The sequence below is a fragment of the Venturia canescens genome, chromosome 1 (genome assembly GCF_019457755.1).
Source record: "Venturia canescens isolate UGA chromosome 1, ASM1945775v1, whole genome shotgun sequence".
In the NCBI taxonomy this organism is placed as follows: domain Eukaryota; kingdom Metazoa; phylum Arthropoda; class Insecta; order Hymenoptera; family Ichneumonidae; genus Venturia; species Venturia canescens.
Window position 1 is genome coordinate 18,369,252 of NC_057421.1, and position 27,933 is coordinate 18,397,184.

Below are 27,933 nucleotides of genomic sequence, written 5' to 3' on the forward strand. Positions count from 1 at the left end.
GAAAGAGAGAGAGCAGAGAGCAGAGAGAGAGAGAGAGAGAGACATAGCGAGTGGTATAAAGAAATAGAGGAGTAAAAGAGGGAAAGAATAAAGAGTGAGTGAGAGACTCGTCGTTCGCGGGTGACGAGCCAAGAATAGCCAAGAGCCACCGCGAATCTTGCGTACATAAATTCGATCAACGCGAAAGAGACGAGGATAAAGCTCTTGTCGACGTGACTCCAGAGACGTTTTTAACAAGTTACAAATTCTCGTGGCTCTGACAGAGCAGAGGGAAAAGAATACTGAAGAGTGAGTGAGACGGAGGGTGTGTGTTGTGTGTGTATGTATGTGGATGAAAGAAAAAAGAGAGATAAAAAAAGAAAGAAAGAAGATAATACAGGGCCGGTGTGTGGGCAAAGAAGCTCGAATCGCGTTTTCGTGTATAGGTGTATATATCTCTGTCTCTGTCGGACTGAGCGCGCGCGCGTGCGATCGCGCCCGCGTATATGGGGTCAGCTCGGAAGATAGACGTTGGATAGGCTGCGCCGTGTTGGGTATAACATCGAAGAGAGTTGAGCCGAGTACTTCGAGCTCTCTCTCTCTCTCTCTTTCTCTTCATTATCCCGCGCCCGCACGCTCCGAGTTTGTGTATGTACGCGTATTTCTCTCTTTCGTCTGTTGCGTATGTGTGTGTGTGTGTGTGTGCCCGTATGTGTGCGTGCTTGCGTTTTTACTCGCGGTTCGGGAACAATAATTGAGAGTGGCTCTCTTGCGTTCTCTCCGCAAGAGAGATCAAAGCCGGAGAGAATTTTTTAAAAGTTTGTGAAAACGGGCAAGGGGGCAGGGATTTAAACGGAACCCCCGCCCGGGAGTGGTTACGTGTGCGCGAAAAGTGAAGTTCGCGGAAGGTGGATCCTCGAGGAAAAGGGAAAGAGAGAGGCTAGAAAAAAAAGAAGGAAAAGGAGTGAGACAGAAGCTCCGACCGTGTTTCTCCTCTTGAATTTCACTTCTCTTCCTCCAAGAGCCCTAATTAAGCTTCTGTGATAATCACCAAACAAACGTTTTATTTTTCACCTCTCGTAGTACGGTTTTTCTCTCGAGATCCCTTCAACACACGCATTTTCATGTTTAGTGCGCGAGAATAATTACTATTGAAACTCCCCGGAGAAGAGAACGTTTTTCTCTCTTCCTCGGACGAAGTTTCCTCAATTTTTGTTTGTCAAGTTTTTGCGCCTTTTTTTTTCTTCGTCACTTTGGAAGCAATATTAAATGTCTATCGAGACACGGTCCAGTTCGGCCCTCTTCAAGAGGGCCGAACAGCTCAAACGTTGGGAGCAATCTGAAACAAACAGGGAACCGGCCCAACCCCGGCAAATGGCACGTAAGATCAAGTTCTCGGCCGATTGCGTTTTTCTCGCGGCGTGCGCCGCTGGCGACAAGGATGAGGTCGTTCGCCTTCTGCAGAAAGGGGCGGATATCAACACCGGGAACGTCGACGGTTTGACCGCTCTTCATCAGGTTAGTGGGCGATTTCTTTTTTTTTTCGTTTATTTTTTATTTTATTTTTTTTTTCATTTTTTTAACCATGGATACTCTTCACAACTTGAGCGCATTTTCATTTCTCATTGTTGACGTCTCGTTATTCACGAAGTATGGAACGTCACCTTTGGATCACTGTTTCCTGACATTGGTCATTAAATATCAATTTCTTGGGGTCCAAGCACTTTTTATTGTCGTAACATCGTATTCAAGATGGCCGACCATTCCTCCAGCTGTCTAATTTGGGCTCTCTTCATACTTACTCGGCTCGTCTCGTTCTGTCATGAAAAAAGAATAAAAAAACTCTCGCAATGTTTTGTTTTTTCGCCAATCGACAACACAAAAAAAACTGGATCCAAAGATTTGTTTCTCGTTACTTTGGGCATCTCAATTTTGAACTGTCATTTTTTTTTTTTTGGTTTTGGTTTTGGGACTCTGTTTACATGCTTCCGAGGATTATTACCAGGGAATCTTAATCTATAATGCATTTTTAATTATCAATTCAATCAAATTTGAGGTAATATATTGAGCTGCCATTTTTCAATTCATTCGCATTTATTTTTCCCAAGTGTTTTGGGACACAAATAGAAAATAGATGTAAAGATGATGTTTCGGTGAATCGACTTCCAAGGATGATTATATAAGAGTTACAGGAATAGATTTTTGATATTCTGAGTTATACCGATCCGAAGAGACCTGTGCAGACTTGCAGTTTATTTTCTTCCATTTCTGTTTTCCATTTTTATTTATTAATGCTTCACCCTTAGGCCAAGTATTGCTGTCATCCATCCGGAGAAACCTTGTTACCGCCTCGAGTCCCTCAATTACATTATTCTAGGGAAATTACAAAACCATTGTGACATTTCTTGAGAGTCTCTGACGAATTGTGAGCTTGTCTTGTTGAACATGAATTCGAAATTCTCAATACGATGGGTCTAGACAGCAGATCCAGGGCAAGCAACGCTCGACTGAGCTAAAACACGAAAATAGACTAAAATCAGGATAAGATTCAGCGGATATATTGGCAAATGTCATGTTTGGATTTCCTAGTCTTGCTCAGTGACTATGAATTTCATTCAAAGTTGAGTTTTATTTTTATTCAGAGTATTGCGGGGTATTACTATTCTTTCTATCCATCAAATCTAGTGAGCAAAGATTTAAAATATGCAAGAAATATAATTCATTTATTCCCAAGAAACATTGGTCAACCGATAACAAAAAGAATTTAAAATATGTACAGAAGATAATTTGTTTAGAACCTGACCGATCTGCGGATGAGTACGACACTGAAGTTTGCAACGTTGGAGTCCAACGAAATGATCTAAAAAAAAACTCTTCAACAATTCCAGTAATTTTTCAATTCTGTTACCTGCCTAATTTGCAATTTGTAGTTTTTCAGTCTACACCAATGATTCGTGAAATAAAAAAATTGGTGAATTGCGAATGTTATTATCGTTAATTTCGTTGGACTTCAACGTTGCAAACTTCAGCGTCGTGGATGAGCATTCCATTATACATTCCAAAAACCTTCTATACCAAATCAAGGTTAATAAATGATTTTCGAATATACTTTCTTTTTTTTTCACAATTGACTGTGAAAACCAGATACGAGGTACTTCAATGAGCAAGCAGAGAAGCTTAACAAAACTATTTTCTTTATCTTTTTGTAATGAACTGAATTTATTGTAATTTGTAACTTGAATCTCACATTCGAGCATGGGAAAAAAACTTGGCACAAGTTGTCTTTGAGCAAAGAGTAACGTGAAATAATATTCTTTCGTTGATTACTCATGTTTTCAAAAAAAGATTCATATCCGCTTGAGATGAAATCAAAGTATAAAATAGTATCGTTGTCCACACTGTGATTCGATGCAAAAGGTTACGAATATAGCCGCCGACACATATGCTTAGACACTTGAAAAAAAAAGAAAGAAAAAAACAAAAAACTTTGAGTTTAAAAATGAATGATATCTTAAACCATTGATTGGAGAGCCACTTTGAATTTAGAACTGAAGCTTTTTCATACAAGTCAGTCGAATGGACTTGAAATTCATCATTTCTACTAAATTTAAGTCAATGAAGTTCAATTGAAGTCTCGAAACTCTCGAGCAACGGTTTAGTTTCTATAAATTTTTTAACTTCCGATTCAACACTTTGGTTCTAAAATAGAATTCTGATTAAACGAATTTTCGTGACTCTAAAAGCTGCCGGAAGTCGTACAGGGTTAGGAAAAATGTTGTGACTGTATTATGGCAATAAATTAAAAACTAGAATAGCAAGGAAGTATTCTGACTCGTTTTTCAGAGATTAGCGTAAATTAAATCGTAGAAAATGATTTTCATTTTCTACGATTTAATTTACGTAGAAGAAGAGATTTTTTAGAATTTCGTCATTACTCGAAACAGTAAAAATTGCATAGAAAAAAATATTTCTCCTTCAAATAACTCATACGTTATTGTTGTATCAATGATGAATAACGAAATGGAATATTTTTTTTTATTCGAGTTTGATATCGTTCGAAAATTCACGTGTGTAGTATCACGTAAATCGGTTAGGTATCCTAGTATAACTATTTATAGACTCCTATTAGAAGTCTCCTCCGGGCGTATATGCTCTTTCATTGGTGTTGTAACAGATGGTTTATTTTTTTGGCTACAGTCAGAAAGCCTGCAGCAGCCTGTGGAAAAGCTCTCGAATGAGGTAACAGATAATTCTGGGTTCAAATGTGCTCTCTTCAACGCGTTTGGCTTTGAAAAACGGAGGATGAAAAAACAAAAAAAAAGACAAAAAAAAAGAGAGGAAAAAAAAGAAATTACGAGCATGATTCAGTGGCAAGAGTCGACGAGAGCAAATAAAAAATAAAACAACCAAAAGTTACTGGATCAGTGACGAAGTGTTTTTTTTTCTCTACTTCAATTATGGCTACGACGCCTCGTTAACTAATTGCCTTTTTTGTTTTGCTCGTTTCTATCACAGGCATGCATCGACGACGATTTGGACATGGTGGAGTTTCTCGTGGAGCAAGGTGCAGATATAAATCGTGGCGACAACGAAGGCTGGACACCTTTGCACGCAACTGCATCTTGCGGATTTATATCAATCGCAAAGTTCGTAAAATTATATTTATTCTGAACGTCATTTTATGATTTCGCTGTTTTCGTTTTGCTTCCTTCCATGCGTGCATGAAATCTGTCGCTTGGTTAAGCTTAAATCGTTGTTATGTGGCAATTCTGGTATTTTTGAACGTATTTATCGTCTTCTCGTGAATAAGAAGTCACGTAATATAGAAATTTTTACTTGTTACGGTTCGAATGATCGAGTCTTTCGAATAGCTTCATTCACATTTTATTAATAACTTGGCTAAATTACAGGTACCTCATCGAACAAGGATGTAATCTCGCTGCTGTAAACAACGATGGTGAATTAGCTCTGGATATTGCAGAGAGCGACGAAATGGAAGATATGCTTCAACAACACATAACAGCAGCTGGTAATATTGTTACCCATACAATCCGCGACTTTGTTTTTTCTTATTTTTCGATAAAAGTGGCTCAAGATTCTAAAATCATGTACTAAACGTGGAGATTTTTTTAATAGTTCGACAGAAAAATGATAGAAATCTATCCCTTGGATGGAAACTTAAAACGAGTGCGATTTTTGGGTTCTCGGACTACGAGACCAATTCGTAACTCCCTGTATTAAACTTTCCAATTTAAAAATGGTCAAATGCTTTACTTCAAATTCGCTCACTATTTTGAAGTCATCCGCAAAAAAATATCACTGCAATACAAAAAGTTAAAGCTGAGATTTTGTTTTCTTAGACTTGTTTTTTCAAATGAAAAATTTCATTCATCGAGTTCTCGATTTCCTTTACCGATAAAAATGTATTATTGAAAAAATATCTGCGTGAAGAAAAAACCAGAAGTCAAGCCACAAGTGTGAGATACTTTTTGGAGCAACTGAAAAAATGGTCAATTTGATAGCTCAGTACTCCCTTCGCAATAGTTTTGTAATTGAGTTATTTCATTAAACTCCATGTGCGTTGCAATTTTATTAGGTATCGATTGTGATCAAGCGAGAAGCGAAGAGGAACGATCGATGCTGAACGACGCAAAATCTTGGCGTACCGGCTCGCCTGGCAAGGACGCTACACATCCACGTTCGGGAGCGACCGCTCTTCACGTCGCCGCTGCTAAGGGTTACATCAAAGTTATGAAGTAAAACAAGAAATTATGATTATGGGTATTCTCGTATATTTCAATTGACTTTAACGGAAACCAAATTTTATTTCATATTTTTGATATTATATCATATCCTTGTCTCTTTCGATACTTTTGAAATTCAATTGAAAGAAAATTGAATCTTAGCTAATGAAACATTTTTTCATGTCGCCGAAAAATCAATTATACAAACAAATAAAATTTATCAGTAAAACCTATTTATATGGAATTCGAACGATTTCACCAAAATGGAAACAATTTTTGTGACAATTCTTAATACTTTAATTAATACGAAATTAAGTCTCGGAAACATTAAAAAATATCAAATCATGAGAAAATGGTGAATAATAGTAAATGTGGATGTAGGGGAAAATTCGAGTAAAAAAGGGCAAACTTCAAGGGAATACTTGAACATGAATTTTCATATAAAGTATTTAATATTAAATTTTGAGTAAAAATCAATAAACTTTTCGCCATTATTTTCCAGCATCTTGCTGCAAACCCAATGTGACGTCAATGCCCAAGATTATGATGGTTGGACGCCACTTCACGGTGCGGCACATTGGGGACAACTCGAAGCTTGTAAATTGCTCGTCGAAAATTCTTGTGATATGGACATAAAAAATTTCGCAGTAAGTCCGGTTTCTTTTTCCGCATTTTTTATTTTTCTTCAACTTTAAGGCTCACTTCAACACATTTTTTTCCGTATGTTCAGGGTCAAACGGCTTTCGATGTTGCCGATACCGATATCCTTAAATCTCTCGAGGAATTGAAGAAGAAACAACAAATCGCGCTCAAGGAACATCCCCAAATTATTAAGAAACAACCGACGATACCAAAGAAACGGTAATTTCATAAAATCTCCAAGTTTCATTCGAACAATTTGTTAAGAAATCGTTGAGAAATTTTTTCGTTTGTTTTCTTTTCTAAACAGTGTGTCGACAAATAATGATAATACGATTGTCAAACAAGAGGGTGAAGAGACGTTCGAGGAAGAGACACCGAACAAGGTGAAAAAAGTCGAGCTAGAAATTCAGTCGGACAAAGATGATTCGAGCACAGGGACCAACAGTGACGTCGGTAAGATTTCCACAATTTTATGTAGACTGAACATATTTCATAGACATTTTATTATTTACGTTTACATTTCTAGCGCGTTATTACTACCGATAAATTCCGTGTTATTTCAATATTTGATTTACTCATAGATGGTAGTGCTTCGTAATTGAACTATAGAGAGAATGAAGCATTCCTTGGTGCTCTCATAGTTTGCGCGTGATTAGACGATTTCTTTATAGTGTACAGCAGAGTTGGAGTTTCTATTGAGTATACAAAATCCATTTTAAACTGATCTCAAATGCGATAACGCGCAAATCGTTTTCGCACCGGTTGTCAAGTGCTTCCGTAAATCTTGGCAAAAACTGACCGAGATTTTCAATTCTTTCATCACATCTCTTGTCAAAAATAAAATACTAAAAAATTCTAACTCTGGTGGACAGTTTATATGATAAGTAAATCGAGAGCATAATTAGGCGTGTTTTTTGATGCGCATGCTGCGTGGATTAGAGGGTAACCAGGGTGATACAGAAACGGAAGTTAGCGAGGAGGATTGTGATTCTGAGAGTAGCTCAGATTCGCGAGAATCCTCAGGTTCCGAGTGTTCCAATCGCTCGCATCAGTCTAATCAATCGTTTGGTCTGACTGATGACGGTGAGTTTCACCAATCATTATTATTGTCGAAACCCCTATATAAAACTATCTATAAAAACCTATATAAACCCTGTGAAAATGTGAAAAACTTGTTTGAATTTGGAAAAGTTTTAATCATTGAAATGCGACGTGGATTTGTCTTTTCAGAGCTGTCATCTTATTTTTGTGGCTCCTGGAGAACACTTTTGCAAAACAAACGTTTATTAATAAAAAAAAAAAAATCAAAAAATTCATTGTAATTCAACGATATAAATTTCGACGAATATAAAGATAGCCAATCATCTACTTGAAAATAGTCACTTGAAGAAAAGTCCAGCTCCCCCCACTGATTATTATCACTATTAGATACGCCTATTAACTTATAGAAAAGACAAAAAAATTCTTATGACTATTTTTCGGAAATGTCGATACGATTTTTAGGTTTATTTGTGATTTACAAAATTCCATTTTATTTCTTCGACATACAGAAAAGAAGAACCGTGCGAACAGGGACGAGAATCTATCGTCTCACAGTCCAACTCCTATCGATACGAACAACAAAGTTCCTAATCAGGCTCCGATATTGCCACCTAAACAGACTGAGAACACTGAGGATGAGACGATTCCGTCGTGGCGACGTTCCGGCTCTTTCAGAAGTCGAATCCAAGATCCTGATGCTGCGAATTCTGTGTCACCAGGTAAACACTTCCACATAGTATTTTAAAGATCGGAATGGAGGTAAAGGTTTTATCAATTTTCGCCACATTTTTTGTCAGTCAATTTTTTTTCATTTTTATTAAATCAATAGTATATAATCAAAGTTAAAACCTCGAAAATGCCAATTTCTTGATACAGCGCTAATAAAACTATAAAATGAAATCATTGACGCTTTTTTTTGCAGAAAATGAGGAAAAGGAAAAAGTGGCAGTAAAATCACCGGTTATACCAAACAAAATGAATGCAGAGCCGGAAGTCGTTCTCAGAAGAACGCACAGTTTCGAGACAGATGAGAAGTAAGTATGCTTCAGTTTGGACTCGTTACATTTTGTTCAATAACATCGTTCATATTTTTTCTCGTTGTTTTTGTGGCTTTGTTTTTGTTTACGTAACAACGGCGAGTGATTCTAACTTACCCAAGTATTCTACACGACGTTCAAGTTTGCGTCATTGAAACTCAACGAAATTTCTTTTTTTTCTTCTTTAAATGAGTAAATTGATTTTCTGTAGTAATGAATATCAAAATTATCAAATTTTGAAATATTACGAGCTTTTTTGTTGCACAAGAGGAAGAAAAAATTAGGAAGAAAACTCGGAAGCAAAATCTTGTTGAGTGAAAAGGTATCGTTCGTGATACTTTTATGTAGCACTTCAGATACGCTTTGAGATACCAATTGTGCAACACGGGAAAAAAAGAAATTTTTGCGATTTCAACGATGCACGCTTCAACCTTACTTTTATTATTTCGCCATACCAGCCGCAATGATTAGCCAAAGAATTCAATAGATTCTGCCAGTAAGCGATAGCCTACGACTCTTCCAAACAGAACCGAATTAACCAAAAAATGATCTGCCTCATGAAGGATTTTATTGAATAAGAGAGAGTCAAAAATACGAAAGAAAAGACATTGGAAAGATTAGATTAGTAGCTGTGTGCATGGCATGGTGCATGTTGCGCAGGTTCTATGAGCAGTACTTGGCATTGCGAGCTCGAATCAAGGCATCCTCCTGCCCTACACTCCACCGCTGCCATCCAGCTACTCCCACTCACACCAACGCTACGACCACTCGTTCAGCGTCCTTACGCGAAACTCACAGGTATAAATGCATGCTTACAATTATTTTCTTCGTTCCTTTGTTTTTGTGGTTCGTTCACTACCCTTCGAGAGTATTTGTCATCTTCAAAATTCACTTATCGATATAGCTGCGGTGCAACAATACTTGTTCATTTTTTAACGTTATCACCATGGAGACGATATAGGAAATTTTTAAAATATTTGATAATGTTTTTTTCCTCATTCCTGGTGACATTTTGTAGGGCTTCTCCAGGTTCGCATATACTTTTAAACAGTTGCGTTAATGTTTACTTGGTTTCGTAAATGCTTAAAATTTTACGCGTTTTTCGAGATATCTCGGGACTTACAAAACAGTACACGATTCTTTACCCGAAACGAAGTTATACTTTTAATTGTATAGCAAAGAAATTTCACATATAGCAAAATAAATAAATCTTCATTAGAATCGACGCATTATTTCAAAGAAATATTTTCGCCTACAGAAATTATAAAAAATGGTTAATATTTTTCATTATTAGCACTTCCGGAGAGATTTTTGACAATTTTAGATATTCGTTCGCAAATTATATTGACTTATAGCAGAATTGCTTGCTGAAGAGAAGATCGAGGAGAAGATGATTGGAGTGGATTACTGTTTCAATAATCTGTAATAACGAAAATGTTTTGGCCTGAAATTCGCAGCAAATTAGGGTTCTTTCTTTCTACAGAAGACCAAATTTTGATTAATTATATTTTTGGTCTGATTTTTGTAGTTTCTTGATGATAAATGGTTCTGTTCATTAGTTCAAAAAAATAGTAATATTCAATTCCGTTGAATTGCGTTTGCTAATTGAAAATTTTTTCATGGCTGTAGGAGAAAAGAAGTTAAATTGAACCTCGAACTGACAAGAGTTCCACAAGGAAGCAATCCAACGTCGCCGACCTCACCGACTAACAAACTTTCGGCTGCACTGCCAACAACAACGACGTCCACTGCCACAACAACAACAACCACGAGTCCCGTTCCGGCAAATCAAATTCGCAGGTATATTTATTGTGCTTTTATCAAAAAACTCTACGTTACGTACAGCAGGTGCAGAAGATTTGTTCTCAATGCATGCAAATGCTGTGGATGTTGACTCGTTTCTTATGGAACGGTGAATTGACTCGACATAAACTTTAGAATCGAAAATTGAAGCTTGAGGATATCGGGATTAACTGAAACATTCAATATTAATATCGATTTAGAAAAGTCTTATGTGGTGAATTGATTTCCTTTAATATTGATTTCGTCGATTCAAACGAACATTTTATTCTGGAGTAAATTCAATGTTTTGCATTTAAAACAGGGAACGAGTTTTGTTCAACTGTATTTAAGATCTCATCTCGTACATCCATAAATTTTCTAAACTTTTTACCAGTTCCAATCATTTTTCTTCATTCAGTTTCATTGGGGTTTCTCTTAATCTGATTGAAAAAAATATTTCGACCTTCTGATCGGAATATTTTTGCATGATCGGAATATGATTCTGCATGATTGGTTTATTAAGTGATTCGATCCTCATCTGTTTCACCATGATAAATTGAAAAATGTGAGAAATATTGAAAAACTGCGATTTCTGTTAAGTCTGGTTTACAGTTCACGTAAATGGATAAGTTTTAAAAAATCATACAATGAACGAATGAATGTTCGATGTGTAAACGTTTCGTGTATCAATACGGCAGCGTTCAGCCGGTGGATGTGACAGCGGCGATCACATCGCCGACAAACAATTCAACGCCGAGTACAGCGACGCCTACAACACCGGGCGGTAGCAAGCTCAGTCCTGGGAATATCTTCAAGAATTTCTTCAAGTGCGTAAAATAGCTCTCTCAGCTAGGAGGAAACAAATTTTTTGCCGAAAACGGCTGAATTCGCGTGAAGCGTGTTTTATTTAATTATCATTATTATCTCATTCATTTGTTGTTCCTTGAATCTTTTTCAGCATACGTGATTTTTTATTTTACGTTCGCATCGTCAGCATGCAGTCGTATTTTTGTTGTTTGTTTTTGTGCTTTGTTCATACTTTTTTCTCTCAACTCATTCAACGTCGCGAAATTCTGCAGCATTTATTCTTCTCTTCGCCATCGTCTTTACGAGCCCATGGCAAGAAAGGATTTGTGACACATTTTCTTTTTTTATGTTTTCTTGTGAAATTTACCTCTTTTTTAGCACTCGTCTTGTGGCAGCTCTGAAGATTTCGATCGACCTGTGATTCGTCCGTCAGCCCTTAACGCTTCGATACATTTTTTTCTTTCGTTTTTCCTTTATTTCTGTCCTAGGTTTTTTAATGCACACGTGAGGCGTTTGAGTGGAGTGCTTATCATTAATCTGCTCAGTTTAAGATACTGAAAATCGATCCACGCTGTAGTTAAACATTTCTAACGAATACTTGAATTGAACCATTCAAATTCGAATGATTTTTGCTAAGTCGTATTTTTTCTTTTTACTCTGCATTGGACTATTTGATGGTAGTGAAGATTTCATTATTTTGCTACGATGAAAATGATTTCTCTTAAATTCCATACTGCAATTGAAAAATGTCGACAGATAATTGAGAAGTGAAATATCATATTAATTTTGTGAGAATACAAAAACCTCCCGAAAATGATTAGAAAAGCAGTTTCCAACAATGGAAACTTTAACACCGCCTAAATTTGGTTAAAATGTTTTGTTTTTTTTTTTCGTTTGAGTGAAGTTTGACTCGTTACTAATAAAATCGATAATGAGATCTGACTTTTAATATTGAAAGCATAACTGAAGGATGACCAATGAAAAACGATGTGTTTCAACGGAATTTGTTCATTTTCGCAGATCTTTCGTGCCACCGGTTAGAGACGAGGAGAGTGAAACGCAGAGGAAAGCTCACGCAAAAAGAGTTCGAGAAACGCGACGATCGACTCAGGGTGTCACGCTGGATGAGATAAAAAGTGCGGAACAGTTGGTTAAAAAGAAGCAACAGAACAACGATCCACAACCATCGATTACAGCATCGACGACGATTACAACGTCGACACCAATAACGCAACAGGTAGAATTATTATCACGAAAAATGGCTAAAATTCCATCCAACACTCTTGATTCACTGGTCAATAAGAAAATCATGGAACGCAAACGCCGGGTTATCAATATAGTAGTGAACAAGATTCAAACCAATGATGCAACGTTTCGCATTAAAAAATCAACCGATTTACGGCTTCATCGTACGAAGGGACGAAAGATTTTCGTACGCAAACATTTCAATGTCGCTTTTGCCAGTTCGAGAGCGAAAAAAAATCGTATTCCCAATGAAATTTCGAATAGTGAATCAACGAATTCAAATAATATTATCGATCGATCGAACATTGACGATAATCCAACGTTCAAAAATCCAACGATCGAGCGACCAAAAAAAAATACTTGGAAATTCGGAAGATTTATCACTATTGTCGGAGCTCTCGCTATACCTCACGTTTTCTTCACGGGTTACTCATGAATCGTATTTTTTTCGGCTTTTCTGTTTTTCAAACTAAACAGCCTGCTATTGATGTGTTCTCTTTTAGTGCAGATTGTAGGCTACGTAGGTAAATGCCGATAAACATTTACCCAAAACTCTACATTTAACGAAATTCATCGAACACTTCAGACTAACAATTCTGTCGCTAGGTAATGTCATTTTTTTCTCCTTTTCTTTAACTCTATTATATTTTTCCTTATCTCATGCATTAATTTAGATTGAAAATTATTTTTTTCGCTCTAGCATTTCTTGATGTTAACGTTTTCTTTCTACTTTTTTTATGTTATATATCAATGTACATTACACTCTCAATTCAGCTGTGCTGCAAAAACTAAATATACACAGGAGATTCAAATTTCGTGATTTTTTTTTTCTTTTTTTCCAACTCTTTGTTAAAAATCCAGTACATCCTGGTAGAGTTTTGAAATAGTTCATTGGGTTTTGTGTTCGTATACGTTTGTGTCTTCCGAAGTAACGTGAGGATTAGTCGATTTAAACTAGTCGGTGTTGTTCCTCTCTTTTCATTTGTTCTCTGTTCTTCATCTTCAATTTTTTTTTTTTCATACAATTTTTCCGTTTTCCACTTTTATTAGAGACTGAAATAACCGGTTGAGGGTTTCACGTGAAAGTTAACTCGTTCGCGAGTTGAGGCAATTCGATCGTACTTTACAGATTTAACGACGTTTAATTAACAATGTCTTGTTGACGATGCGAGATCAACAAATTTAAATAGAATAAAAATGGAATTGCTCGCTTTTGATAGTTGAAATTTGACAAACTACCATTGTACAATCGAATTACCTTTATGACTCCAAGCTTTAATAATAAAAAAAGCAGCCAATTAACACACGCGTCAGTCCTATTCGTGTTGAACAGTTGAAAATATTACACATGTACATATACGAAGAGGAACATCAAAATATAAAAAGAAATGTGAATTGGGCTGTATGCGTAAAGAAATCATGTAAAATAAACATTTTTTTTCTTCTTTTTTTTTCATTATATAACAACCCAGCTCGCAGCTTCTCTCGGTCAAACAGCCTCGATCACAGCTACGATAACAACAGCTACTCCCACGACTGTGACGGCGAATAAACCCCCCGAGGAAACTAACTTGCCTGAAAGACGGCCCTCTTGGCGGCTCAGGGTAGAAAACGGAAGCAAGGTCTGTGGCTCACCTCAACTTGAAGTAAACACGATTAGGGATCGTCAAAGCAATAATTGGTGCACGTGGGTAATGGATTTTATTGGTTGGCACAGCGAGTAGACGGACAAAAACAAAAAAAAATAACATCGAAACGGTCAATATCTCGTCATAATGATACTTGCATAGTTTGAATGTAGCAAAAATCCGTTTTTGGATATTACACAATTTTGTCTTCTGCTTTTTGAGATTACAAAATTTCATAAGAACCATTTAGGCTTTTGAGCGAAGATTGTAACATTCAGAAAAAAATGACTGACAGCTCGTACATCAGGGTACAAAGTCGGGAGAAAATTATCGTATTTTGAAGCATGCTTGGGAGCTGAAAAACCCAGCAGAAAGATCAAATGAAAGAATTTTAAATAAGGAAAGAAAAGGATTTTCGCTGCGTTTCAACGATGCAAACTTGAATATTTTGTTAATTTAACGATTGGTCAAGGAGAAATGAGAGATTGTTCTCGCTTGCATGGAACACGGTTTAAGAATGTGATGGATTTTCCTTTCGTTCGTACCATTGCAATTTATTCATCTACACGCTGTCCTCGTGTTGCAAAAAGTCTTCGTCATCGCATCCTCTGTAGATTTGTAAAAGCGCCCGTGTGGATATTCTGCATGATTTTATAAATACGTACCTTTTTTTTTAAACCTTAGTTCGTAACGCTCACACTCCTATAATGCAGTAATTAGTTTTTAAATTCGTTCAGTAATTGTTTCTTTGCTTTTGTCATGATGTATCGTTGTTATTTAAGTCGTTCTTCTCTATTTGTAAGATCTTAGAGATAGCGTACGATGGGCTTGAATAAAAAAAAAAAAAAAAAACCGTTGCACTGGTTGTAATGAAAATGGACACAGGTACGTTGAAAATTCAAGCGAATTGTATGAACTCGTCATTATCTGTCCTATGAGTTTTTTCGTTCCTTGACTCGCCCGCTTATCTTAAGCTGCCTTCTCGACGTTCGAATCGTATTCAACGTTTTCATTCTTTTTTTTTGTTATCCGAATTGTTTTGTTTCGTTGAAAATTTTACGAAAGCTCTACAACCGAGATGGCAAGGATGTTAAGTCTCTGGAAATACCAGAAAAATTTCATGCCTTATTCCGGTACGTTTTATATACTACGAAATATTACGATCTTGCATGTTTTTACTATACTACTAATGATGAAATTGTTTTGTAGTTTATTGCCAAGTATCGAGTCTTTATTATATGCACGTATATTGTTGCCTGTGTTTTATTTAGTTCATACTTATTTTATATTTCGTAAACATTTGCAAGTTCACAGACACTTATATTATTCACGATTATTATACGAGAATAAATGATATCGTTTTATTTATAGAATAAATCACTTTTGATATTCAAGTTCGGCTGATTAGTTTCAGCTGGAGGACGCTAATAACAGGTCTGCGGACACTACCACCGCGTATATAAGGCGACCTTCCGGTGGTACCGGAATACCAAGACCCAGCTCTGCACCTGTCGAAACAATAGCCGCAAGTACTGCTGAAACGACCGTTACCTTGCCTCTCAGGCGACCGTTAAAACCACCAGAAGATAAAGGTAAATGTTTGCCAAATTCATAAGATTATTTATATTCACTGAAATTGACTCATTCGATCTCGAAGAAAGCGCGATAAATAATCTTCCACCCTCGCTTACATTATTCATTTATTAATATTCTCAAATGTTTTTTTTTCTTTTGAATACTCGTTTTTCCAAAAACGAGCAAAATTGGTGTACTTTTTTGTCGAAAAATACAACTAGAAACGAGAATTTTTTATACTTGACATCGACTTAAATTCCAACCTCATAGGTTTTGGATATTATTTTTATACTTACCAATTTTGAACGAATAAAAGTCTTGAGCAACTCGTGACTATTTTCAAATAATCAAGAGTTGAATAATAATTATCATCTACCTCGGTTTGCACAACAAATTGTTTTCACTGTCATGTAATCCGTAGGCAGTTGGTTTAATTTGCGAAAAATCATTTGGCTCGCAGGAAAAATTGAAATTTTTTTTCCGAGTATGGTCGGTTTCAAACAGATTGTTCAAGCTGATTGATTATCCGTCTATACTTCGAAAGAATGATTCAGTGGTTAACGCACTCTAAGCTAAATTTATCTTCGAAGCGAAGAATTTCAAGCGATAAATAACATTGTTACAGAACAAGACAAAGAAAACGATAGCAGAAATGCACAGGCAACCCAAGCGGTAATACACAGGAGACGACGACCCAAAAGAAGATCGACCGGAGTCGTACACGTCGACATGGATGTGAGTAACAAGAAATTCTGGCCTCGATTTCTCTCCCGAGTCTCTTACCTCGTAGCTTTCATCGCAAAACTAATATAACATTGGACCCGCCGAAAATTCGACCTGTTCCCTGACAAACGTGTATTTATACGCGGCCAATAAACGTATGTTTTTCGAAGCTTTTTCCGCGCTCACAAAAGAGCTTCGAAAATTAAGCGTGGGAGGCAACCAAATAATCTATTTCATGTGACGTCACAGTCAATATACTAATAATAAAAACTGGGTGTTCCATTTAATTCGATGTTGTCGAATTCCTCAGAATACCGGACTGAAATTTCACTCAATTTTAAGCCCGTTGTTCTCTTCTCGCTTTTCATTCACTCCCCATTTGCCATTTGAATCGCTTCATTTCTCCTCACTTTACATTATTTTGTGTCCCAGTTGCCAATATCTCAATTCGTGTAGGGAATATTTTAATCGAAGAAATTTAAAAACATGTTTGAGTTTATGAAAAAAAAAACAATCAAAATCCACACGTAGTAATCGAAATAATGGTCGCCGATTCTTCACCCACTGCCTTCAATGTTTAATATAAAATTACTCAGCATTGAGCTTCGAGATCTACCAATTTAGATCAATAGATTTTCTGTAACGTTGTTTGTTTTGTGCTCTCTTCCGACTTGATAAAAAAAAGGAATAAAAGTATCATCTTGAATAAGAAAATATTCTGTTTGCTACAGGAAATTGATCCAGAGAAACAAGATGTCACAGCCGGTGGGGATTGCGACGAAACCAAGGTCAATCACAACGAGGTTCGTTTTAACCGCGTGTTAAGTTTTTGGAACTTGGAGAATTGTTTATTTACGAGAGTTTTTGCGAACTGGGCCAAGGTGGCCCGGTGGCAAACGTCTCTCTCTCTTTCTCTCTCTCTCTCTCTTTCTTTTTGGCCATTTTCAGCTGCGTAAGTTATTTTCGTGGGAAAAGCAACGTTTCTCGGGAATCGTCAAGGAATGAAAAATAAAACAGGTTTATATATATTTTTTTTTTTTGATGATGGCAGAGAGCGTGTCAGAGCCCCTAATAACTCTCGGGAAGCAGCCAAATTATAATCCTTCGACTCTCGTATTGGCAGACTCGAAGTCTACTTCCTTCGAGCTTTTGTATATAATTCTCTTTTATATACATATATATATATATACAAGAGAAAATGTTCGCGATAATCACTACATAACATTCAATCTATTTTACGCCTTACCGGCACTGCGCGTTATTTCTGGGTCAGCTACGAGGAAGATTAACCTCTATTCTTGCATACCCGGACTAAAATAATTCCACTATCTTCGAGCGTATGAAAATTTTCTCCGCAAAATGTGCAAAAATTCGTGACGCAACTCCCAAAGTTTTATTGTTCTCCAAACTCTCTGCGTACCACTCTTTCCAAAAATTGCTTTTGCTACTTTGGATAATCCCTCGCTTTGGTAGCCTTGAAGTTTTTCTATTTATGATTTTGATTCTTTGCTAGAATTACCAGAATCACTTCTTGGATGCTTGGATTTCTTTTCTCGGGCACCCGTCACTTCCGCGTTCATGCAACTTTCGAAATTCGTAATATTCTTCTTTACAGTCTATTAATTCATTATCAGGAAAAACTCTATTGATCCATTTTTAGTATATTCAATTCATCCGATCACATTGTCCTTGGGCATACTCATCCAGGTTTTTACGAGCGCATCTCGTGACTTTTCTTCTCATTGTTCCGTTTTCGTTCATGTTCCTGGAAGTCTTCCCTATGCGTTGCCCATATGCACTCTTTTCTAATGCATTACAGCATCGGATTCGAACGGAAACCAAGGGAATAGATAGAAAACTTGGTCGTTACTGGCGATTAGATTTCTGAACTGAGGTTTAGCCGGTAGGGGCCATACGAAACTCAAAAAAACTGCTGCCCGCTTAGTAATCGATGTCGGTCTATTTTAAGTTTATGTTTTCATTGTTCTATATAAAAGAAAATATTTTATCTTGTGAATAAATTAAAATAATGTTGAGAGGTAAAGCCTGCGGTAGCAGATCGTCGACTTTGAGTCGTCGATGGAAGTTTCAAATTTCTTTTTTCATATTACGTTAAAATATTAGGAACCAGGTAATATTCGTTATTTATTAAACTCGATGTTCTAGTGACCAAAGCTCTTTTTGCGTATTTCAATTGAAAATTAACATCCATGGGCTTTTAAATTGCAATAAAGAGTCTAATGTTTTGGCAAAGTATGTTAACATTTGAGAGAGTAGACGATATTTATTATTAGCCAAACGGGCTTTCCCCGTGAGCGTATATTTACACGTTAAGTTTGAATTTCCGATGAAACTAAAAAGTTTTGTTTTCTCACCAAAGAAATCTGTTTTCTAAAGGTTATTTTTCATTGACCGTAACTTTCCACTTTGTTGAGTTTCCTCGTTTAAATTTTCGCTGGAAGACGTGCAGCGGGATACTCGGTGTCTCTCCACCTCTCGAATCTCTCACTCGTTATATACACGAAATAGTCTATACTTAGGTGCTCCCTACTAGTTTCGATATTTAAAGACCAGTCTCCCCGCTGACGTTTAAATATAATTGAGCTTGCAGACGAGGTGCCCTCACGATATGAACGGAAAAAAAGAATTTCTAAAAAACAAATAATAATAAAACGACAACAAATGAATTCGAGTGTTCGGAGAACAACGAACCCGTGGGTTTCCACGTGAACATTCCGCGAAGGATTATCGTGCGCGAAGACGTTTACAAATCTCGTATCGTGATCAGTGCCCATTGCCAAGTAATTATGCACGGAGCGACTGGACCGCGAATTCCGCATCGCTTCGTGCGATACACAGACTCATGGGAATGAAAAAGGATCACGATGCGAAACGAAAACGAAACTGAAAATAAAAAAAAAAAAAACCAGCCGAAAACAAAAACAAAAAGACAATACCAAACGCGTTCATGAACGTCCTGGCTGTTTCTATAAATAATAAGGTCGACGCATGCACGAACACTGATCGTTTGACATTTACTAACCTATAATATTCTGCTCTTTCCTGATACAACGCTAAAGCTCATTGGAAAAAAACTCCTTTTTAAATGTTCATTTTTCTATTTATTTATAACCCTAATTTTGTGATGCAATGCTGATGAATCGATAATATTTTATCAATATATAGAATAACCTATAAATTACAAACTCATGAAAAAAGTTTGAAAGTTCGATTTATTTGAAGACTTCAAAATATTCGATGAATTCGTAGTTAATACCTGTCTGAAGGAAAAACGAAAGAGTTCACGAAGTATATTGACTATGCACGTTGCTTAATTTATTGAAATGAGGTATGGAAGTACTGCAGACGAAAATGCTTAGAAATCATTAATTCATAATAGGATCGTTATTGATTACGTAAAGACCTTCGCGATTGAATTTGTTTCACTGTTTCCGAAGGAGATCGAATTTTGAATGACTGGATCGATGAATTTGATAATTTTTCGTAAAGCTGACTGATTGGTTTTGTTAATGGTATTTGAAGTCTTGACACATTGAGGTCTGTTTGGATAAGCAAATTTTACAAGCACTTAAAGATTGAGAGTTTACGTATCATTTATTACGAATAATCGTGCAATGCCGTAATATCGTTTTTTATCTTTCTCAGTTTGGGTGATGTCTTTGCGGCTGCTATTTCGATCGATGGCTTCTTCCCCACCCGAGTTTTTGTCGCTGATTAGTTAAAAGCTCCTGTCCAGTGGTAATCTCACATAGTCGAGCTCTCGAGCAGCATCGAAGATTCGTGCATTCGCAGAGTCGTCGCACAACTTTAAATCGTGTGTGTTCGGGGTCCACGCGTGTGATCTCTATTAATAGAAACAGTCCGACTCAAATAAGACAGGGTGAACTGGCTGTGATGACTGTGGATTTTCCTGGTCGCCCTTTCTCTCGGTTTCTCTCCCTCTTTTTTTGTCCGCTTGCCATCTCACTCTTTTCTCTTCAGTCAAACACTGTCTGTCAGTGGATGAAGACACGAGCCCACCGAAATTTGTCACTCCGGAGAGGCGCTAAATAATATTGTTTCGTGTACATTTTAAAAGCTCCCATCATACGTTTCTTTCTGCGGGACATTGATTTCTCATTTTTAAGCTCTACGTAGTCAAGTTTTTAACAATTATTTCGCAAAGCCCTCCTATAGAAATGGCTTGAAGTTCCATTTCAAATCCTAAATGAGGGAACCCATTGGAGATTTATTAAAACAAATTGTCGATTCAATTCCTCAAAGTTAGCATCTGCTATTTTTTATTTTACTGAGGGAATTCCATGTCAAGTCCACAAATAAGCTATTGAATTTACTATTGTCATTTTAATATTTTCGGAATCTGACGGCGTCCCACTGAATTATGTGGGCACTCGTACACCCCTTCATCCTGACGAACTTGCAAGGAAGTGTTGGAAAAGCGGATGACGCTGTGTTTTGAAAATGTGCACTTCTCAAATCGATGAACAACACGTTCTTCGTTTATTTTGATTTTGCAATAAAATTTCTTCGGAAGATAATATTTTTCATGAAATTAGTTGTGGAGTTGATTGAATTTCGTCGACTTGAAAAAGTTATGAGTACATTCAAGCAGCAAAAATTGAAAGTTGTCGTTTTCAATCCTATACTGAAGAAATGAAATGTACACAAAATATTGAGTGGTTGCAAAAAATCGTTAAACTTGAAAGAATAATATCGCGAAGTGTGTGAAATTTTCAGTCCTGTTGTCAGAATCTTGTGAAGGGGGTTCGAGCCCAGAGTGCGTTGTGTCAAAAGCGAATGATAAATAATTGAACGCATACAAAGTGATAATAAAATGTCGTCCTATCGGAAAAGGACTCAGGCCAAGCCGACGACGGCTGCTGGTTTGCGAGCTCAGGCATCGGCGAACGGAAGTTCGATATTTGGAAATCGTCCGAGAAGTATAGCCGGATTATTCAGTCCAAATCAGAGTACATACTCGAGTCTTCTTGGTATAAGTCCAACGAACTCGACATACACTCCATCGATATTGACCAAATCGAGCAAATCGCCGAGCTCCTATTTGAAAAACTCATATTCCAATTCATCTAACAATTTAAACTATCAAAATCCTTATACCACTTACGGTGGTACAGCGTCCGGTTATGGTGGCTTAACTTTGCCAACTTCCCACTCCTCGGTCAGCTCGCTCAACATACCGATACCCTCGACGAGCTACAACTACCATAATCACACTGGCAGTCACAGTAATGCGAGTAACAATCGTTTGAGCACGCCCCGAAACGACAGTTTCAATCGAACAAAAACGAAACCGTCTTCTAGTTTTGGCTCACGGAGCTCCAGTCTTCAGAGTTTAGCTGGATCAGAAGGATACATCGTAAGAATGAAATATTTGACGCAGTTTTTCGATGAGATAAGACCCTTTCGCTGGACCGTGGTTGTTTCGTCTCATTTATTTTTATCATTATTTCGAGACGATATTTAATTCATCGGAACGTCTCAACTTTTCAAATGTTTTTAATCTTCTTATCCATGTTCCAATCGTTTTTTCTTATAATAAAAGAATTTGACTAAAATTGGTTCGTTTTGAATTTGCAGAGTGGAAATGAACGATCAGGGAGATCGAGTCGACTAGGTTCGGTGACCTCAGTATCGTCGGATATTCCCTCGGTGCCGGCGAGAACGAAATCAATTACGTCGGAGAACGGTGAACTCGACTACAAAAAACTTTGGGAAGAGTCCCAAGCGGAGAATGAAAGACTCAAGGATAAATTACGAAGATCCGACGAGCAACTGAAAGAAGCGCGAAGTTCGTTAGATAAAGTGCAGATACTTCAAAACAAATCGTCGCTCTCGGAAGCAGAAAAACGCGAGAGGAGGGCCATGGAGAGAAAACTCTCCGAAATGGAGGAAGAACTCAAGGTAACGAATTCAAAAGTTTGACACGACGAGACCGAACAGATTCAATTTTATCGGGGGGAGGGGGAAAGAAGGAAAAGCGAATTGCATTAAAAGAGAGAAGACGAGGCAGCTCAGTGGTATTTATTCTGGATTTTTCTCCCGCAGGATCGAATGACATCAGTGTCTTTTATATCTTTATCCATTTCATATATATAAATATTTATTCATGTATAAATGGTAAGCGAATGTTTGCCACGAATCGGACAACAAACTACTCCGAGAGTCGCGTTAATGTTCGTATCTTTGTGCTATCTCGTTCGCAACGAATGCGTAATTATCGAAAAGTATTGCTAATTTTGTTCGACCGTCGATGTCGTCGCTCAGTCAATGAATCTTTAGCTTTCGTATATTTTTTAAATTTCTGATATTTCAATAATTTCGGATTAAAACAGTGTTTTAGTAGAAAACGAATGATTTTTCCATCTTTTAACTCATTTGTCGCTCCTACAAATGAATCCTCATTTACTTTGACACTTGTGTGCAATTATTTTCGTTTTCAACAGAATTTTTGCTTTCAACACCGGACAAAAGATGCGTCATATTTTGAATAAAGAATCCAAAAAGTATTTAGAAAGTGAAAAAGCTTTTTAGTTCTTTCGTTGCTCCGAACATTGAAAAATGTGATGCGCAAAGTGTACAATTCTCATTCCCTAAAGAAAGACGTATTTTTGAAAATTTTGATCGACCGTTGTTCCGAGTTCGAAAAATCATCTTTACCGAATACGAAACTGTTTTTATTCGAAAGTCAAATTAATATTCATAGTCTATTCTCCATGTTGCTAGTTAGGTTGCACGTTCGAGTTTTTCTTGGAATTATGTTTTGATCGCTGCGGTTGATTTGCGGAGAGGTTGCTACACGTTTTTTGTTTTTCTTCGATTATTTCATCACGATTTAGAGAAGGTCGAGCTTCGACGCATTGCTTTTTATTCTCAGTTCTTTTCCTTCCGTCGTTGATCTTTCACGACCTTCGCGGAGCCCGCGTAATCTGCAGGGATTCTATATCTTTTAGTGTTAATAAATAATAATTTGTATCGACGACCTGAACATTTTCACGTAACAGTCAATCCTTTCGTGAGGAACGAATTCGTCGCAATAAACTTATTCTCGTCCGGCACGCACCTTACCCGACCCTTTTCAATTTTTCGAATATCTATCATTGATTTTTTACTTGCCGTTATTTTTTTAATCTGGGATAAAAAAAAAAATTCGATGGAAGGTGAGAGGTTTTTTGGGCTAACCGTTTAACTGTTTACAGCAATTGCAAAAGCTCAAAGCCGAAAATGAGCGATTGAAAGCCGAAAATCGGGCACTTACCCGCGTCGTATCCAAACTCACCAATACTACTAAATAGGTAAAGGAAATTAAAAAAAAAAAAGAAACGAAAAAAAAAACAAACAAAGAAGGCGTTGATGATACACATTTTTCTACGAAATACATATAAAACTAATTAATCAAATAATTCATTACTACAATGACGTTTTGCTCTTTTTTTTCGTTAATTGTCTGATTTAAGCAGTAATAAAAAAAAATGACATAAACATTAAACTGTTTCGTATTAATATTTTATACATTTTCCATGTGTAATTTATGGGCTACACTCACACTGTCACACTACTAAGAACCGCAGACTGTTCTTTATGCTCCATATAAAAAAAAAAAAAGATAAAAACAAAGTCAATAGTTTGACGCTTTTCTAAAATAAGGTACACGCGCGTTCCCAGCTCCAAAATCATTTATATTAGACATGTGAATGTACAACATGCTGTTGGTTAAACTAGAGCCACGGTTATCGTTTTACGCTCGATCGAGAGTCATGCGAAAAATAAAGAAAATAAACCTCCCCACGAGGGCCTTGCGTAGCGAGCATGTGAATCAATCACTCACCTTGGATTTTGATACATTGCCAAACGCGACGATCTCCTTCGTCATACGTCTCTCGACAGCATGTTTTATCTCGCCTCTCGCACCGATCTCCCAACATACGAAGAATACTCTGTATTTCCATTTCATCCGTTTTTTTCTCAAACAGATTTTACTCCCTCTTCTCACACCCCCTTCTTCCTTTGGAGAAATAAATTTACCGCCTGAATAAACGTTTCCTCTTTCCGCGTTAAACAATTAAGAGTTACTACATTTTTAACTTTAATTAACGTTCAATTTTTCATTAAGATGGATGAAGCACTGAGCACTTTGATAAATGAGTGCCAAGTTTAATGAGATTCTCGTAGGAAACTTCCATCAATCAATTTATCGTGGATCTCAAGTAATTATTTTTATCGATGAAGCAAATATTTGAATTTCAAGTCTGAAGTTCCATCACTCAACCTTTCGTATTTCAATAGAACAATTTGAATCCTGAAAATGTTTGATTTTTTTTTGTCTCAAGTAGTTTAGAAACACTCAACTTGCAGTTGTTATTTCAAACGTTGAAAAACTCTTTGAGCACTCATTCAACCAGTGCATATTGCTATAGCTGCCTTACCACTTTAAGACTCACATTATTTGTCAGCTCTATTTATTTCCTAATCGCATGTCTGTAACGCTCAAGGATGTATGGGAAAAACATGAAAATAACCTTTGCAATGGTTTTCTATACACCCAACACGAACAATTTCGTACTACGCATAAAAAATGTTCACTTTATGACTTTTTTTTTCAAAGTCTTCGAAATCTACTGTTTGTTATGCACTTTGCTTATGTTTTAATCTTTCAAAATTATTTCAAATTTATTTTATTTTATTCTATTTCCAACGATTCACGATATCTTTTCAAAATTATTCTTTCAATTGATCGGAAAGAAATAACCATTCATTTTCCACATACATTTTCAATATTGAAAAATTGCGTAGGAAAAGATGTTTATTGAATTTAGATTTAGGAAATTTATTTGAAAAGCGAGTTTGAAATCCTATACATTCTTGGTTATCATGAATATGTTAATAATTGTATTTGGGCATGAAAATTTTCACCGAGTTGTTGCGTGTGTCCATAACCCAAGGATTGACCTAGAGACTCACAGCCCTGTCCAATTTGATAGAAAATGTCCCCCGCCCCCAGCAATGAGGCGTGAGAATGAATAGTCCGAATTATTGAATTTCCTTTATGTTGTTCGTATCCCAAAAATTGTTTGGCAAATGAGCAAGCCCTAGAAATTGTTTTATTCTCTCGTCGCATTAGCGGACCTCGTGCACAACGTGTCCCAGAACAACAAAAAAAAATAAAATAATAATAAAAAAAAAAACAAATAGTCGTTGAACACAGGACACGTTATGAATTTATGGAAAACAAAACAAATGACTCTTTCTCTTTTCTAGGTCATGGAACAATTGAAGTGCGAAAATCAGAGGCTAAAGGACGAGAATGGAGCCTTGATCAGAGTCATCAGCAAGCTGTCCAAATAAAAACAAAAACCCCACGCTTTCTCTATTTCGTTTTATTTTCTCTCGATATTTTCTTCTTTTTCATTTTTCTTTTTTTTTTGTACGAACACCAAGTTGCTTAATCGGTTTTTCTTCTCTACGTTGTATTATTACAATATTATGTCTAATGTTAACTGTAAAACTTGATCATCAGTTTGTTGACCATATTTCTATATTACAGATGCATTGATTTTTGTGTTAGATATTTAATTTATTGCTACGGATTCAGTTACTCTTGTGGCTGTGCCAAACTTCACCGAATATATTAAAGCAATACGACAGCTTTCTTCACAGTTTGCAAACAAAGCAAAAACAAACAAACGTTGAAAACATCGCTAAAAACTTGATTGACTGGAAATGAGCCTAGAAAGAACAAAGCAATTTTCTGTTTTTTTAAAATATAAAAAAAATCAAACGACTCGACGGTTGGACAATAGCGAATGAATTGAAAAAATCTTTTCAGCGGTTCAGCAGAATAAAAGTAACATTGCGAAGGCTATTCCGTTTTTTATTATTTCATTGGCTATTTTATTGGAATTTTTCGAAATGATTATGCGAGACAAAAAAAATGCAAGTTAACACTCATTTTTTCTTTTTTTTTTGAGAAACAATTGTAATTATGTAGATAACACATTTCATTTTTTCGTTTTTATTCTTTTTATCATTTATAAGAAACGCGTATGGGAATTCGAATAATGCCTTTTAAAAACAAAAACAAAATTTCTCGTTAATCGCTGTTGAGAATGTTTTAATCGTGCGAATGATAAACTCTTATACTACATATTGATTCTTTTTTCTAATGATCAACGCTGTTTGCAAACGCATTAATATTGGCGTCTGAAATATTGTGATCTTTTATAATACAATTTATAGCTAGAGAAACGTGAGTTGAAAAAAAATATATGTATAATGTACATTTTTAAAAAATATATGCTACAACTAATGGTCATTAAAAGAAATTGAAGAAATACAAAAAATTCCATGAGTGTGAGATTTAAAGGAAAAAAATCTCCGCTGCACAGGTGGCCTTTGCGAGAAAGACTGGCAATTCATAAATCTCATCATAAAAAACCATCAACGCCGTATACCGAAGACTTTCGGCAATTAAACAGAATATTTAAAAAAAAAATGATAGAATTTTAATGAAAAGAAAAAATTGTGTACACAAGACAATATGCATTTTTTCCGAGAAAATTTCATACGTCTACTCGGCCTTCGATTCGCTGAAGCACTGCTAACATAACGATTTCGGAAAGTTACCGTTTTTTCTTTCCACCAACGTATTTGCTATCGATGTTTGCTACATTTCTCTTTTTCCTGCGATGCGTTGATTTGTGCTTCGAGGTTGAAAAAATCCAACAAAAGTACAATAACGACCGTCGAAAACGTCTTTCGGGAACTGAAGGGACACTGATATCATTTCTCTCATTAAAAATCCTTCAAGCACATAGTCAACGTGTCTCGAGTTTACGTTTTTTTTTTCTAATATCGTTGTAAACATTTATCATAGAGCAGTAAAACAAACCCAAAAAACGTGAAAAAATGGTGAAAAAGAAGAAATAACGAAATCAACATGGTTGATTCGTAACAAAAGTTAGAATTAATACGATTGAACTGGATATGAAAATTGAAAAGGAAATAAAATTGAAAAAAAAAACTAAAAAAAAAAATACGAACGTAGCTAGGTAATTTCCGTTGTATTGTATAATAGTGATATCCATGTGCTTATTGTATTATATAGTTTTTAAAAGTGTTCATGCGAAAAAGTATCGCAGCATTATACGATATACGTTACTGTACAGCTGTTATTTACGAAAAAATTTATCGACGAATTATATTGAAGTGTATCCACACGTAGGTTTTGCGCAGGTCAATTTTGAATGAAAATAGGCGTCACATAATTTATTTACAAGGATATTGAATGATTAGCGCAATGAAGTGAAACACTATGCGATACCGAAATTAACAAAAGAAGCGCGAAGGAAAATAACAATAAGAAACGAAAAATGAAGAAAGAAAATTTTTTTTTCACCACACATGCGCCGAAAGTTCAACTTTCCGAAATCGGAAGGTTGAATTTTCGGTGCATGTGTGGTGAAAAATAGTATACACTCCACGGGAGTGAAATTAGACCACCTCAAACCGCGTGCTTATCACCCTCGCCTTTGGCTCGGGTGACAATTCTGCCCGCGGTTTGAAGTAGTTTACTTTCCCTCTCTAGGTGTGTAATATACCATTTCTTGTAGATAAAAATTGCATGAAGAGTGAAGTAAAAAAAACGAATGATTCAGCAAGGCGATTGAATTTATGTTGTATTGTAATATCAGC

The 27,933-nt window shown here is 36.3% G+C and overlaps 1 protein-coding gene across 7 annotated transcripts; it reads left to right on the plus strand.

Moving 5' to 3' along the window:
• Mbs (Myosin binding subunit) lies at window positions 1–27,612 on the plus strand. Of its 7 annotated transcripts, XM_043431552.1 has the most exons (21): window positions 5–1,497; window positions 4,495–4,625; window positions 4,890–5,008; window positions 5,576–5,735; window positions 6,226–6,370; window positions 6,454–6,584; window positions 6,673–6,818; window positions 7,305–7,448; window positions 7,916–8,125; window positions 8,329–8,440; window positions 9,104–9,241; window positions 10,073–10,243; window positions 10,924–11,052; window positions 12,053–12,269; window positions 13,750–13,899; window positions 15,314–15,497; window positions 16,106–16,215; window positions 16,935–17,006; window positions 21,823–22,146; window positions 23,442–23,537; window positions 25,501–27,612. In XM_043431552.1, exons 1-20 carry the CDS (start codon window positions 1,249–1,251, stop codon window positions 23,535–23,537), a joined length of 3,138 nt encoding a protein of 1,045 aa, XP_043287487.1. In that variant the 5' UTR covers window positions 5–1,248; the 3' UTR covers window positions 25,501–27,612. The 7 variants fall into 7 exon arrangements, with proteins under 7 accessions (XP_043287512.1, XP_043287490.1, XP_043287487.1 ...); XM_043431577.1 differs by lacking the exon at window positions 13,750–13,899 and having other exon boundaries at window positions 1–1,497; XM_043431555.1 differs by lacking the exon at window positions 23,442–23,537 and having other exon boundaries at window positions 4–1,497.
• Window positions 27,613–27,933: the final 321 nt, after the last annotated feature.